Below are 16653 nucleotides of genomic sequence, written 5' to 3'. Positions count from 1 at the left end.
TTTGCTGACAGTTATCCGAATTCTCACAGACTGCAGTCTGATAACCTTCAGCTGATAACGCTAATAACATCCCTTATGAAAAACAACTAAAGGAATCTTGTAGTATTTTAGGACAAACTATTATAGTAACGTTAATCCTATAGGAATACTATAGTATTTTGGGACATAGCCTAGAAGTATAGGTATTAATGAACATCACAGAAGTATTATACACTACTATAGAATACTAATAGCCATAGGATTACTATAGTTCTTTTTCGTAAGGGACGTAACGTCAGACAAATCTGGCCCACTGCCTAATACGAGTTAAACATCTACTACTATATCACACAGGGACCTCTACTCACACAGTAATCTAATAAGATATGATTAATTTTGCCATTTTGTCCTCCTATCCGGTTCTGCATGTATGTAAGAAAGGCTGTAGAACTTCAATTTGTAATTTGTTAGTTTATTGGTGGTACAGAAAACGACACCGCAACCCTTCGGCATGATTGTCCCATGTATTTCAATGAGCGCCAAGGCAATGATTTCCCCCACGGGCTAAATTCACACCACGTGACGGGGCGTTCCCGGGGGCGTTCCCAGACCAACCGACTGTATCTATAGCAAACTAACGGTTTGAGGGGAGTGGTTAAGCGTTTCCCCACCCAAACTGTGAAGCCTATGTCATCAGAAAAAGAAACCGTTCCAGACCGGAAGTAACTTTTCAGATTTTGATTAAAGATTACTAAGGTAAAACATTTTTTTAATATATATTCACTTGCACGGATTAATTGTTCACCACAAGACTAGTAATATGCGCTAACAAAGTAAATAGGTTCAATTTTGATTTCACGGGGACTTTAAGGTAAAGTGTTTTTCTTAACGGGGTCATATAATGGGACATGCACTTTTTAAAGTTGATTGTATATGCTCATATAAACGGCAAAAGTTCATGGGGCACTAACCTTTTTTTAAGATAAATGCCTTTTATTCGCGATGTATTGGATAAGTACTTCATTACCCACAATCCTGAACAATCCCACAGTGATGCATCTGATTGGTGGAAGTCGTGCAACGTGTCTGAAACCCCGCAAAGGTACGTGAAGACCAAGAGGCAACCTCCCCGTCTCTCTCTTGAAGCCAACACAGAAGTGAATTAATAAAGAAGTTGATAAAAAAGTAAAGTAAATAGTCTCACTTTTAATTACGTCTTAACTATTATAATATTTTAAAGGGCAAAACATGAACTTTAATCATTGGCTAGGCTTTACTTTTTCAATCAGCTGTAAATTCAGCGTGAGGGCAGTAGCACAGCATTAGCACCTCAGCTCCACCCGCGTCTGCCTCTTTGCCCATTTTAATTTATCCGGTAGTGACGAGAGGTGACGCACTGCCAAGATGGCGACGGCCGGCCCCGCCCACTTTAGGCTTCAAAAACGCTCTTCAGAAACCTATGGGTGACGTCACGGACACTACGTCCATATTTTTTTACAGTCTATGGTGAAGACTGAAATTCTTGTAATGACGTAGAGCTAAGTTCATTGGTCGCACCTCAGAGACGCCCCCGCACCATTGGATGTGCAGTTACCGCAGCACAGCCTGAGCCAGATGCTCAATGTTTTAGATTCAACGTTTTACACATAAGCTTCAGTAAATCGAGGATAAAGAGTTTCCCTATATATAAAATTCACTGGAGCAAAAAAGTTCACGTGGCCGTCGTCAGATTTGGAAGTCACTCAAAAGGGTCTTTCACAGTGACTTCAGTCGACTTTAGTGAGGATCGACACCAAGCTCTCTCGGGCTGTGGGGGGGCTCTGCTATACGCCTTATTCACGGCAGCGCCATCTTTGATTTTTAATGAGAATGAAAGCGAGGCTGTGAGGGATAGACTTGCATCTCTTCAATGGGCTGTAATGTTATTTAATGTGTTTTCGGATTGTTCTGCTCATAAAACACTGGAAAAATATCTTTCCAAGAAATGTCAGTTGACAAAAAACTCCCGATCTGTAAGCTATGGAAAATTGTAAGTAATCTAGCAGCTTTATTCAGCTTTTTACAGCGGATGCCATTGGAAACACGGTAAGACTATCCCTCACAGCCTCACTTTCATACCTGTCATGGCGCTGCTCTGAATAAGGTCTATGGTCAAAACGCTCGCAGAACAGAGGGGCGGAGTGAGCGAAGCTCATTATCATTTAAAGGCATATGCACTGAAACAGCGTGCTGAAAACAGAGCGGTTTTTGACCAGGTAAAATCAGTGTTTTCTTACAAAATGAGAATTTTAAATTAAAGTATATTACATATTCCATTTAGACCCAAATGATTCAAATTAACTTGTATGAAAATGGCATTATATTTCCCCTTTAAATAAATCTAGTGGTTCAAATAACATATTCTTCACTATGGTCTACCCAAATGTTTGAGAAAATCGTTTTCTCAAAAACAACAGTTTTTTAATGACAAGACATGTCACGTCATCTGAAACGGCAGGTTTTAACGTTTGTTGCAGGTTTCTCGTGTGTGTGTGTGTGTGTGTGTGTGTGTGTGTGTGTGTGTGTGGTGTTCTGATGAAATTTTGGCCTACTGTGACAGTAGGAAAGTCCCCTCCCATCCTACACTCCACCGGCTGCGCAAAACTATACAGCGGCCGGGTATTGTAGTTTTATTTTGAGCTTTAAATGGTGCCATTGTAGTTGAAGCAGCAGCGTGAGAACTACAACCCCCATGGCGAGCAGAAACATGATCGCACTGAAAGAGAGCGCATAAAGATTGGCGGGTGGATGGTAGTAGGCGAGGATGAGGTAGCGAGTAATGCAGTCCAGCACTTGAGAATGCTGATCGGCCTTGTACAGAAGAAGCATTTTCGGAAGTGATTTTGTTTTTATTTGTCAAATTTGCCCTAATTGTCCTAACTGGTGGTTAAAACAACGGTTACAGTATCTTTTAAAGTTGCGTCCCTTCACTCACGCGCATCCTTCTCTATCGAGCTGTTGAACGGTTCACCGGAGATACACGACTTCCTCAATCTGCCGACATGTATCGCTTGCAGTTACTGGCAGCTCGGTCACTGATCGCCGGAGCTCTCGATCAGTTTACCCCATTGACACTAACATCATCACTTACCGGGGTAAGACACAAATCTCAAGGTCCGTCCGTGGAGAAGTACGGTCAAATGCGCTTCAGCACCGCCGAGGCTAAAGTGTCTGCTGGGCGCCTGGACGGAAAGATGCGGGAGAAGAGTTTGACTATGGGCACACTGAACCCGCAGGTGAAGGCTGTGGAGTACGCCGTGAGAGGACCCATCGTCATCAAAGCTGGAGAGATTGAGAGATGCTTGGAAGAGGTGAGAAAATGTTCAAATTCCCATTTTACACTTAGCTAATGCTCCGAAGTAAGTACAGCATCCAAGAGGTACATGTTTGGAAATGTGTATGTGATTAATTAACTTGATCTCAATTATTCCCAGCCTATGGGGTTTGGGATACCTCAATTATTAACGTATATATTTTTTTAAAGTTAAAAAAAAAAAGTGAAAAGTGAAATGGGTTTTATTTTGTTGCACAATTGCAAAATACAGTCAAAAATATTTTGTTAGACCCAAAAGAAAGTTGCTAACAATCGTTAAACATTTTTCGTTTTCAATAGGCTAAACTTTTTTTGTTTGTCTGTTTGTTTTTTAACTACTTTTTTAATATGAGTAGCCTATATATTTGTTCTCATTGGTCACTAATCTGACTACTGAGTGATTGTTTAGGATTATTCGGACTCATTTGAATATTAGCCTAAGCCTATATGTATAAATTGTGGTGGTTATTTGAATATTGTTTATAACATGCTTCCATTTCTGGATATTTGACACGGATCTTTTTTCAGAGGAATAAACCAGAAACCACTCTGGATTTCAAGATAGCTGGTGTAACGTTAAATAGGCTGCATTTCCCAAAAGAGAAGCATTTTCCACCAATGGTCTCTATGGTCGTCTTAGGCAATGCTTTTGAGAAATGCAGCCTTGGCCATTTACACAAGCTATCTTGAAATTCATTATTCACCTGTAAATAAAACAGACAGAACTTTCATTTAAAGTTTATAACATAAAATATAGCAACAATTTCAAGTAAATTTTGGTCACAAATGTTACTGGTAGGATTAAATGTCAATTTTAGGGGAAAAAAGAATAACTAACTAAATAAATAAATAAAGTAAATATTCAAACTGGCTGTGAGAATACTTCTAATTTACACTATTCTCTCAAACGATCTGAAGACGCTCCTGGGGATACTGCTTTTCATACCAAATGTACTCTGTGGAAAGTGACTTTGCTCATTTTGATTTTTCCACTTTCCTTTCTTCTTGTGTCCATGACAGTTGCTTTGAATGGAACAGGACTTTCAGTCCACTTTCTGATGTCTGATTGCTGTGAAGCTGACAATTCAGCAGTACTATTACGTATCTCTTTACTATGATGCAGAAGTTAGTTTGAGCTTGCATGCTCAGCAATGACAGATGAGCATTTAGGAAGAGCTATATTTATATCCCATGAACAGGTGTCTTCTCAACCATTTGACAAGGCATAACGTGTCCTTCATTGACGGTTGAACTTGCCATGCCTTAGCATGAGACTAGATGATACAGAATGAGGACTACACAGTGACATAAAATCCAAGACATTGAAAGTCACAGGCAAATTATAATTAATTTCTGTAGAAGGTCATAATATTGAGCCTGATTTTACAATCACAACATTACAGATTTCTGTGTAATGTAGCACAGTCTTTACACCTATATTCCGACATTTATTTATTAAACGTGTCCAGACAAACATCCGCTTTCACTGCAGTTTGGGAGACACGATCATTCATTTCCCTAAAGCTGTTTGTTGCATGTGAGGGCAGGTCTGTTTAGTGTGTGATTAATTTGGAACATGGATTCTAGCCAAGACTTATGGCCCTTTAGAAGTATTGTTCATACAATGGGCTCCTCCCTTTCTCTCTTACTCTCTTATAGGGTGGTACAAAACCCTTCTCCGAGGTCATCAAAGCCAACATCGGTGATGCACATGCCATGGGACAGCAACCAATCACCTTCCTTAGACAGGTAACCACAAATGCACACATTATTTTTCATCTCTAATGAAGTTGTTTTGGCATTAAATTAAGCAAACTATTAAAACCTGCATAACTCATTCCCCTGAACTGTTGACTGCCAACATGTAGCAAAACATTAACATCAATGCTTCGTAAAGTACATCTCCCTACAACTACACGACTCTTAAGGATTGGTATCTTAGGGTGCTTTCACACACTAATTGCCTGGTCCGAATGCGAGTTTGATTGCTCCCCTCTCCCCCTGTCCCCACTTGATTGCATTCACATTCACATTATTTGGGGCTGAACCGCGGTGCGTTTGCATCCAAGCAGCAGCTACCCTGTTACCCCTGTTACTTGGTAAGGACTACACAGGAGAAACCGGTTTTCAAAGTGTTAACACATAACAGCTCTTGCGTCTTTCTGCATCGAGTGTACTGCAAACTTTCTGAAGAATGCGGGAGTCCATTTCTGTTGAAGGCGAGTAAAGATTAGATCTACACTCTCTCTGCTTGCAGTAAGTCAATCACACTTGTCTTTTGAGAACATGCACACAAACACACAGTTTTATCAAAACCTACATCATCAAAAGCTGTTCACTTCTGCAATTTAGTACGATTGGGTTCAAATCCGCAGCGAACCGTACTATAGTTCACACGAATCATACCCCAGACCAAGTTTTTAGGCTGACTCAGGTACGGTTCGCGATTCAGGGAAAAAAAAACCTTCACATCATCCTGAACTGAACTCTGACGTCAATTGTACCCGGGTGTTCACCAGAGGTGCTATTGTGAAAGCACCCTTAGAAACCAGATTAATCTTAGACCCTTGTAGCAAGAAAATGCGTACTCATGTTAATAGGGAGTCTGATTCCAGTGGCTTGAAAGAAAAGCAGCTTTTGTTGTCCACTCACAGTTTTGGATCACACTGTACATTCCAGTGGAAGATTGTCTCTTATTTTTGGTCTAGTTTAGTCAGAGTTGATCTAGCCTTTCATTATGAGCTGAACAAAAGCTTCAGTGATGACCTGGAACGGCTGCTTGAACCAACAGGACACAGCTTTTTATGCTAGCATGATAGTCATAATGTTGCTTCCCAATTCCACCTCTTATACTATGCTCTAAAAGTGTGTACTGTGAATAAGTGCATACCTTGAGTGTGAAGCAGAATAGTAGGCAAGCTTTGAAACATATTAGTTCTGTGTATCCTGTCACCATTTAAACTGCCCTGTCAGTCTTTTTGTTTCAGTTAAAATTCAATTGAATTTAATTTCCTATCACATCAGAGAGAAGTGTGACATGTTGATCTGCCAGTTAGTCTTTCATGCAGAGAATTCTCCTCATGTCTTTGCATAATGATTAATGACCAAAAAATGTATTTATTTTGATAAAAGTTATGTGGATATAATGTGGATAACATTGAATAAATATATATTTTCGTCTGGTGAGATACTGATTATTATTCACTCAAAGCACTTAATCTAAACCTCTCTACTTAACCGTCGGACTCGCACATCTGCCATGTTTTTAGTTTTTCTAGCACTTTTTATTTGTGTTTGTAGTTCTAATTGAATCCTCGTCCAATGCACAATGGCTTGTGGGCAATATTAACCATTAGTGTGTGCATGGATTTGTGACGTACTAATTCTAATTTTGAATACCGTTTAGGAAGAATAGTATGAGAATTGGGACATGGCAATACTCTGACCAGCATGGTCTACCTTTCTACTTTTGCCGTGGTCATATGATTTTCAAGCTAATGTCAACATTGAAGAAAATGGAGCAAAAGGGAAGCTGCCTCTGACCCGCATGGGTTATTATGGCTTGGAAACTTGCGAGGGACTGCAGTCCACCAGCCATCTGGCCTTGGGAAGAGTTCCTGATCCCCATTCAGTGTGCTTACAAAGTCACACAAACACATTTTCCTATATACCAATTGAATGTGAATAAATAATGAAAATTCATTGAAACTAAATTTTCTCCTTGCAACACAATCGGAATCTGAATCATAACTGAAATCCCATGCAATAAACTGCAATCAATTGTTTTCAATATTTCATTATCATGGATTGCAAGCATCTCTTCTCCATTTAGTGTCGGTGGCCACCAAAACTTTTAGTGAAACGCAGTATATGGAAATAGTGAGAATTAAATCTTGAGGAAGTGTCCCACAACAGGAAAAAGCAATATTGGTACGATCCACCTTTACTTGAAAGATGTTTAAAGCTTTTGGAACTCATTAAATCATTGTTTTAATATAATATACTACAATGTTATGCCTTCTATACTGCCCTACAAAGCAAAAAGGCAGTAACTGCAGTTTTGGAAAAGCATTAATTATTACAATTTTAATGACATTCAAGGGATCCCTTGTTATGTGACAAAACATCTTATCTTAAATGCGTCTCGTTTTAGAGAAAAATGGTAGTCGTTTGTACAATAACTGCAAAAAGCCCTAGCAAAAGTCATTTTTCTCAGTTCTGCACTCTGCGTAGTTACTGCCTTTTTGCTTTGTAGGGCAGTATAGTTAATATATTATATATATATATATATAATATAATATAGTAAATACCATTTTGTTAAACTATAATTTCTTGTGATCGACAGTTAGAAATATTGCAGAAAAATCGGAATCTCTCGTAGCATTGGGAGTTTACATCAGTTGTTCCTGAACACAATACATTTTTAAAGTGGCAATATAACATCATGCAACTTACTGACCACAGACAAATAACAGAACGTTTTATCTGCATTTGTTCATTTGTGCAGGTGGTGGCTCTCTGCACGTTCCCTGAGCTGATGGACAGCCCTAGTTTCCCAGAGGATGCGAAATGGAGAGCACGGCGTATCCTGCAGGGCTGCGGGGGATACAGTCTCGGTGTGTGCATTTGTTCCTTTGAGGACGTGTTGTTGAAACTGGTTAAGACCTTGCCATTGAATCAGATAGTTAAGATCAAGTTAAAATACAGAACTGTTTACAACATGGCTCTGAAGCGATTGGAAAGCATGCATGATGGTTTGCAATTGCAGATCATGTAGTTCTCACGAAGCTGGGGAACAATAGACCTGGATTGCAACACTGTTCTATTGAGGGTTGTTTTGCAATAGTAAGTGCTACTGTGCTAACGCATGCGTTTCTATCACAGGGTCATATAGTGCAAGCCAGGGTATAGAGCACATCCGCAAAGACATTGCCACATTCATAGAGCAAAGAGATGGAGTTTCTTCAAACTGGGAAAACATTTACCTCACTACTGGAGCTAGTGATGGCATTATGGTAATTAATTGTACATTTACAATCAATCAGAGACTTGACCATGAGTGCTTACTCGTTTACCTAAACTTTGTTTTTAAGACTATTTTGCGGCTGCTGGTGTCTGGGAAAGACTCTTCTCGGACAGGTGTGATGATTCCCATTCCTCAGTACCCACTTTACTCTGCTGCAATCTCAGAGATGGCTGCAGTACAGGTCAACTACTACTTGGATGAGGACAACTGCTGGGCCCTGGACATAAATGAACTTTACAGAGCCTATCAGGCTGCCAAACAGCACTGCCAACCCCGAGTCATTTGCATCATAAACCCTGGCAATCCTACTGGTAGGTAAATTGTAAAGCTATCTTGTGTGCTAGGAAACAATGCCCTCGTGGCAGTTTGGATCCAATAGCATGTGCAGTGGAAAGAAGTGCGTGTTCTTTTTCCAGTCATGATCCCTTGTGATGATGCTGATGAGATCTAATAATACATACATATGATGCAATATTGCATACATTTGATTTTGAAGTCTTCTGAAGCTGATAACTTTGCGTAAGGAACAGAAACTGAAACTCGCTTGTGGAATATAGAATTTTTTCTCTAGAATATATAATATTCTGTGTAGAATTCAAATGGGTTGGATACGTGATTGTGATTTGCTCCAGCTTGGGCTGTTCTTGTCTCTGCCTGGAGTGATGTGTACTGTGGTATTTCAAGTCATGCTGATGCAAAACCAGGTGTTTTGCTTTTATGGAAAGCATTTTTACACATTCTTTTCCCTATACCCTGTGCCATTCACTGTATAGTAAATAGTAAATGAGTGACCAAATTTACTGATTTCACACACAGCTTTAGCACCTCTTTAGACACTTCAGGTTCAGAGCATGTGTTTGGACAAAATCTGATGAGACTCTATTAAAATGTGGCACTTCAAGATGCATCATGCTAGGTTTGATGTATGTCTCGCTTTACTCTTTACAGGTCAGGTCCAGAGTAAAAAATGCATCGAAGAAGTCTTGCACTTTGCTTATGAGGAGAATCTTTTTGTTATGTCAGACGAGGTAAGCTGTGCTCTTTTGCTTTCACCATTTGAATTGGAAAGTCGAATTAGAAGTTCAAATGTTTAAAAGTTTGGGAACAGTAAGATTTTCTGTATTTTTCAATGCGAAGCGCTGCATGCAATGACTCTATGTTGCTTCAAGCTCATCATTCTGCACACGGGATGCGCATATTAAGCGTATAATACTTTTGGGTAGGTTCAGTGGGAATTAGCCATGGGCGATGGCCCCTCCCTGTGGAAATAGGCCTGCCACCACAGTTGGAAAAAATCCTAGAGGAAATGCAAAATGCTTTTCTTTTTAACCTTCTATTCATCAAAGAATCTTAAAATGTATCATGGTTTACACAAATTTAGAAATAATAAGAAAAGTTTCTTGAGCAGCAAATCAGCATATTAGAATGATTTCTGAAGGATCATGTGATGCTGAAGGGAAAACGTTGCTGAAAATTCAGCTTGTCCTTCACTGTAAGAAATAGACACGTTAAATGTATTAAACAAAATAATTTATATTTCACAATATTATTATTTTTTTTTTTTTACTGTTTTCTCTCAAATAAAAACCAACTTGAAGAGTATAAAAGACTTCTTTCAGAAGCAACAAAAAACCTTACAGACTGCAAAAGTTTGAACCTTAGTGTACATTTATGTTCAATTGTGTTCTCGGTGTTGGTTTGTGCTTTTGCTGGCAGGTGTATCAGGACAACGTGTACGCTTCTGACTGTCAGTTCCACTCCTTCAAGAAGGTGTTATATGAGATGGGTCCTGAGTACTTCAACAGCGTGGAGCTTGCCTCCTTCCATTCCACTTCCAAAGGCTACACGGGAGAGTGAGTGTCCCTATCCTTGTACATTCACAGGGGTCAACATGTGCCTTAATTTGAGATGGCCTCCTTAATATCGGCTTTCACTGACCTTTCACACACTTTCACATGACATAACTATAGTATCCTGAAAAAATATTTAGACATCGTCTGGCTTTGTAATTTGCAATTATAAATAGATGTGATGTGGAAAGATCTACCACCTTCAGTGACTAATTATTAGTATTTGTAAGGACAGCTTGGACTGGTGGAATTTAAAGGCAGTCTAGTGTCTTGGCCGGAGGCATTGTTGGATTAAATGCATTAAATCTTTGTTAAAACTCGTTCCTCTGAGACTAGTAGTTAAAAGTTCTTCATGCCAAATGTTGGCTGACTAGAAAGAATTAAAGATGCTGTAAGTTTTTGACTACTAAAGCATAAAAATACCATAGCATGTTTCCAAAATATTGAGTTCACATACTTGTTTCTTTGAAAAACAAAGTTATTTTACTTTGAACTTTGCGTTCTGTGTCAGAATGTGTGTTTTTGTTTTGGTCTGTGTGATCCCGCCCACTGACAATTTACCCAATAGTATTTCGACACCCTGGTTTGCCAGTTGCCAGAAAACAAAGTGTATTGCAGGCATGGAAGCCAGCAAACAAACTAGGTCAGAGATCGCAGAGTCTACCCGACCTAAAAGCCTCGGCACCCTTCTAGAAATCTCTAAGAACTGGAGCATATTAAAACGTGGTACAAACTCATCATCATAAATCAACTGATCAATTTACAGTGTGTTACTCTCCTCGCCCGGCCCCTTTCATTGTCAATTCCGCTCGTTCCTGTTGCGTGTCCTCAATCTGGCAACCCGTGTGAGCGTCGAGTCTGAGTGGGAGGGTGTACAAATATAACAGATATTATATTTTGGCTAGGCCTAAAAAAAAAAAAAGTTTGGTTCCGGTTGGTTGTCAGTTGAGGTCATGGGTCGGTAGGGAATTTTTTTTTTTTTTTTTTTTTTTTTTTTCAGTGGCAGCAAGGGATGGGTAGGAAATTCAAGGGATAGTTCACAAAATTATTTTTGATATGTTTTAGCTTACCTCAAGGGATAGATGTAGGTGTTTTTGTTTCTGCAGTATTTTCAATTTTGATATTTTTTGGTCAAAACTAAAAATATCAAAGTGAACTATCCCCTCAAGCCTTTTCACGTGCTTGTCCTCCAGACAAGTAAGTAAATCTGTCAATCACTTGTCTGAGTAAAAAGTTGCTTGTCCGGATTTTTAAAATTTATTTATTTTTTATTCTGAAGCAATATTCTCATCAGTGTTCAATCAGCTTTGATATTTAAAAAGGCATATTGTAATATCTGCACCTTTAAGAGCATCTCCTCCACCAATATTATTAAATGCCCTATAGTGTCTTATTATTCTAAATAATTGAATTTATTGATCAAATTTAGGAATTTAAAATGAAAGATGAAGCATACTGTTACCCTAGGTAGGGCTGATCAAATTAAATCATTTACAATGAAAAATTACAATTTCATAAAATAATGTTATGAAATTGATTTAAATGTGCAAATAAGAAATATTGGAAAGAATTATACTAGGCTACTTATAAACATAACACTAAACTGCCAATAGGTGGCGGCAGGCGGCCGTATAAATGAGTGAGTTATTGATTCATTAATTCAAACGATTCGTTCAAACGGTTGATTCATTCAAGAATGAGACAGATGTTGATGTTTATGAATGGGTCATTGAATCTTTGACTCAACCGATTCGTTCAAAATGCTGAATCATTCAGTAATGAAAACAGGATGAGTTCCTGTGAGATGCGTCGTGGTTCTGCTGTGACTTTTCTTTGGAACTATTTTCGCTGCTGAAATGGAACAAAAACACCCAATATTGCTTATAAACAGTAAGTGACTTAATCTTAACTGTTTATTGAACTGTTGTAGGAAATCAATGTCACTTTTTCAATCGTGATGGTATTCAGGAAAAATAATTGAGGCTGCTTAGTGCTTAACATATGTTAAAATATAAAAACTCCACATTTAGATTTTTTATAGGCAGAGTATGTTGTTAACTGTGTGTGTGTGCTCCGCTCATGTGTGTAGATTTCTCTACGCGAGCGTCAACAGCGCAACCTTACCATCAGTAATACAGTAGGCCTGCTACATTTATTATCCACAATCGATCGCAACTTGCAATAAATGTAATAAAATCAGAATCATTCTCTCGGTTTAGTGATTCCCTAGTTATTTTGTTGTTTGTTATTGATGTTCTAATCAGGCTACTTGTCCGTTGGGGCGAGTAAAATTCTCTTTTACTTGTCCTTCAAAAATCCATTTGTCCCGGAAAAGCGGTCAAGTTAGACGGGCTCTAGAGATACGAACCGCGGCAGGTTAGAGTGTTTTGGATTGCATAAAATAATGAAAGAAACGAACAAATACATGGCGAAAGAAGTGATAGACAGCAGAAGATGGGATTGGGATCATGATTGGAATTTTTGGGATGATTTTTAATAAAACTAGGCGGATGGAGGTATTAGTATGTGGTGTGTGCATGCCTATGAATGCATGTATTTGTATGTGAGCGAATATGAATAAAAATATCCTAAATTACAAAAAAAAAAGACTTGTATAGTATGTATTAGCCTATAGTTCAGTTTGACGAACGATATCTGCCTCGTTTGTTAATAGATTGCTGGAGGACAAGATGCATCTTGCATCGCGTGCTATAAAAAGACGGAGCTGTACAAAAACGTAAATTTATAGTTCGCCTCAAATTTTTTTATTTGTGTATTTATTTAATTTTTATTATTTCTTCCCCAAGCTCATAAAATAATTTTGGGTCGCACATAAATTGACAGGGTCGGTCGGAAACCGGAAACAAACTATTTTTTTTTTTACGCCCTATTAACTGTGGCAGCCTTGTCTGATAATTCAGAGAACTCATGTGACCATGTCCTTCCACAGGTGTGGCTTCAGGGGTGGATATATGGAGGTGATCAATATGGATCCTGAGGTCAAGGCCCAGCTGGTAAAGCTATTATCAGTTCGACTGTGCCCCCCCCTGGCTGGCCAGGCTGCAATGGATGTCATTGTCAACCCTCCACAACCAGACGAGCCTTCGTTCAAACAGTTCCACCAGGTCAGTCATGTAGTCTAGTGTCTGGTGAAGTAAAACACATTGTGTGCTGACACTGACAGTAACTTCATTGTTATGTTGTTTCAAGTATGCAAACGTGTATTTGTTATGCATCAGTTCATGTTATTACATGAACAGTCCTAAAGAAATTCTAGGTTTGGTTTTGACTGGGTGTGTTTCTGATCCCTATCAGGAGAAATCATCTGTGCTGGGTGCTTTAGCAGAAAAAGCTAAGCTAACTGAGCAGATCCTGAATGCGGTTCCAGGAATCAAGTGTAATCCTGTCCAGGGGGCCATGTACGCCTTTCCTCGCATCTTTATCCCTCCTAAGGCAGTGGAGGAAGCCAAGGCAAATGCTCTTCTTACTTAAGCAGAACTTGAGCTCTCTGGTGGAGTATTATTGCTTTTAGAACCGGGATTCCTGGTGTCTGCTATTTTCCATGGCACTCCACATTGTTCAAACTCTTAACTTCTTTCATCACCATCAACGTGTGTTATCTGATTAGGAAGGGTGGTGCAATATAGTATAGTATTACTAGTTCAACATTGTCTGCCCAGTAATCTTGCACGAATGGTTAACTAAATCCAACTGTATAAATATTATTATGTGTAAGAGCTACATTTCATGCAGACTGGTAGATTGCTGCAGAAGAAACCTTTTGTTACTGAATCATGCTTGACTTTTTATTTTATTTTTTTCTACTCGGATGAGTTCTGCAACTCGAAAACTTAAAAAAAAAAGGAAAGGTCTGAGCTGTCACTGAGGTGTTAAATCTGACTTGTTTGGTTCGGCAGGGTCTAGGAATGCAGCCTGACATGCTGTATTGCCTGAGGTTGCTGGAGGAGAAGGGGATCTGTGTTGTTCCTGGTAGTGGCTTTGGACAGAAAGATGGAACATATCATTTCAGGTAAACTGATACTCTTGTTATTTAAACAGATGCAGTCATTTTATCTGATATTAGGTGATTTCTTGACATGACCCCCTGGAAGTACACCATTTGAGTTGTTATTTTTGTCATGGGCACTGTTTGTTGGTTTTGTTTATTTTCACCTGTCATGTGACTATTCAGTCTTGCTCTTGGCTCCACAGACATGCGCAGTCCCAAACCCTACACTAGCTACTAATCCAGTTGCAAAAAAATAACAACTTTTCTTTTAATTTGCTGCTTTGCATTTCCAATAATTGGGTATCACTACGATTTGAATGTAAATCAGTCACCATTCAGATTTTACACTAAAACGTCATGTTTTGTTGTTACTTCAACTTTGGTTCTTAAACCTTAGGATAAAAACATTGCTCTATTGAAAACTATTCACCTTCTCCCAATACTCAAAATAACGTGTTATTATGTGATATTGTTTTCTGTGTATAGTTACTGCCACCTGTGTTATTAATGATGTATAAGCCAGCAACACTAACTTGTTTGCACTTTATGTTTGGTATGTTTGCCTATGTTTCAGGATGACAATCTTGCCATCCACAGAGAAGCTAAAGGTACTTCTTGGCAAAGTGCAAGATTTCCACATCAGTTTCCTGAAAGAGTATTCTGCTCTGGAGTAGCTACAGAGAGATGTGACCTGATTTGGAAAACATAAGATGGCACACTAACTACACATTTAAACCGTAAAGGTAGTGTTGAGTATCTTGTAAATGGTTTTTATTTTCAATTGAATCATGATTTAATGAGCTTTCAAGAAATACAGCCTTGTTTACTAATACTAATAATTTTGGGAAATGGTTTCTGGATGAGTTTTGGGGAACTATTAGCGGTTTAGTTCAGACATGCAACACTGTTTGAATGTTACATTTTTGTTGTTTTGTTTAGTCAATCATTTTCAATTCAACAATTCTGCAGCAGGGTGTTGGGTTAATAGACACGTTCTATCATACATGAGATTCAGTTACAAATATGAATTATTATTGACTTTCCAAACCTGAAACTGAGCTATGAGTTTTGGCAAGATTGAGATGCACTCAGTTAAAATTCTTTTGTAGCACCTTATTTGAAATACTCACAACTATTTTGCCTGATGCAAATTTGGCCATTTCAGTTCAGGAAGAGGGGGTGGGTTGTGATGTGAATAACACTGAAGGTACTAGGTACAGTACCTAGGTCATTTTTCTGGAAAGTTTACAAGGAGGGACTTTTGATGTTTCTGTTGTCCTCATCTTTAGTTGCACTCATTGCTATGCAATGTACATAAACATTTTATTTGACAAAATTACAAGCTTGGTCACAAGTTAAGCTTCTGTGGAAGATTGTGAGTGTGACTAGGGTGAAAACATGAAGCATATCTGGCTTGTAATCGTTTACTGATGTACTTTATTTCCTCTGCTTTGCTGTTAAAAGTTATTTTAAACTATTAAACAAAATCCTATACCATGATGCTGATCATCACCTTGCTCTGTCAACTCGGACTCTGATCATGAGTTCATGAATAACTACATGGCATGTGCAAATTGTGACATCAGTAGCGTACAGTTAATCACATGCTTTGAAACAGTGAGACTTACGATTCATTTCTCATGAGAGAGTCCGTGTTCACTTCTATCTTCTGCTGACGATTAAGAGATAACGAAACAGGGGTATCGGAATGGGTGCTGAACATGAAACCCAGAGTTGGCAAACTGATCTAAAACTTCACGAGCCAGGTTGTTCATGCACTCTCATGCATTTCTTGAAACTTATTTCATATGAGGTGCCTTTACTCATGCCTGTGAACTTTTAATTAAATGAGTTTTCCTACATGCATTAATAGCTTGTAATATTGATTTTTTTTTTTTTTTTAAAAAGCTTGTTTATGTAAAATTTTTTTTTATACAGATTTTTGAAAATTGGCCCAACCTTAACATTGTATATAGTATTTTTGATTGAATAATAAAGTTATGAAGACTGTTAATCACTTGAGTCTCATTTCTTTCAATTGTCAGTTCTGTCAGAATGCAAGAACATAAAAAAGTGCACCTGAAAAGGTTTTTCATTGGTGAAAGGAGCTTCTCCTTGACACACTGATGTTTCGGTAACACTTTAGATTAGGGTCCAATTCTCACTATTAACTATTTCATCAAACTCCTAATTACTGCTTATTAATAGTTAGTAAGGTAGTTGTTAAGTTTAGATATTAGGGATGTAGAATCAGGTCATGCAGAATAAAGCATTAATATGTGCTTTATCAGTAGAGCCAATATCCTAGTAATATGCATGCTGTTATACAACTACTTAATAGTGAGAATTGAACTCTAAACTAAAGCTTTACCGATGTTTTTAGTTTACATGCACCTTTACTGAAAATAGCCTAAAAACATTGTAAATCACAGTTGTA

The 16653-nt window shown here is 38.4% G+C and overlaps 1 protein-coding gene across 1 annotated transcript; it reads left to right on the top strand.

The window, feature by feature from the left end:
* Window positions 1-2723: 2723 nt before the first annotated feature.
* On the top strand, window positions 2724-16230 carry gpt2 (glutamic pyruvate transaminase (alanine aminotransferase) 2). Its single transcript, XM_039692826.2, has 11 exons — window positions 2724-3329; window positions 4991-5080; window positions 7839-7947; window positions 8216-8346; window positions 8425-8668; window positions 9306-9385; window positions 10074-10210; window positions 13158-13332; window positions 13523-13678; window positions 14125-14237; window positions 14791-16230. Exons 1-11 carry the CDS (start codon window positions 3021-3023, stop codon window positions 14888-14890), a joined length of 1644 nt encoding a protein of 547 aa, XP_039548760.2. The 5' UTR covers window positions 2724-3020; the 3' UTR covers window positions 14891-16230.
* Window positions 16231-16653: the final 423 nt, after the last annotated feature.

The sequence above is a fragment of the Pimephales promelas genome, chromosome 1 (genome assembly GCF_988280905.1).
Source record: "Pimephales promelas chromosome 1, fPimPro1.hap1.1, whole genome shotgun sequence".
In the NCBI taxonomy this organism is placed as follows: domain Eukaryota; kingdom Metazoa; phylum Chordata; class Actinopteri; order Cypriniformes; family Leuciscidae; genus Pimephales; species Pimephales promelas.
The sequence above is the reverse complement of the archived record's forward strand: the minus strand, read 5'-3'. Positions and strand labels throughout refer to the sequence as shown.

Bases quoted from the DNA above. Each gene is read 5' to 3' on its own strand.
- gpt2 (XM_039692826.2), top strand. From the start codon at position 3,021: ATGTATCGCTTGCAGTTACTGGCAGCTCGGTCACTGATCGCCGGAGCT. The intron at 8,669-9,305 runs GTAGGTAAATTG...TACTCTTTACAG, and splicing joins AAACCCTGGCAATCCTACTG to GTCAGGTCCAGAGTAAAAAA. The intron at 13,333-13,522 runs GTCAGTCATGTA...GATCCCTATCAG, and splicing joins CGTTCAAACAGTTCCACCAG to GAGAAATCATCTGTGCTGGG.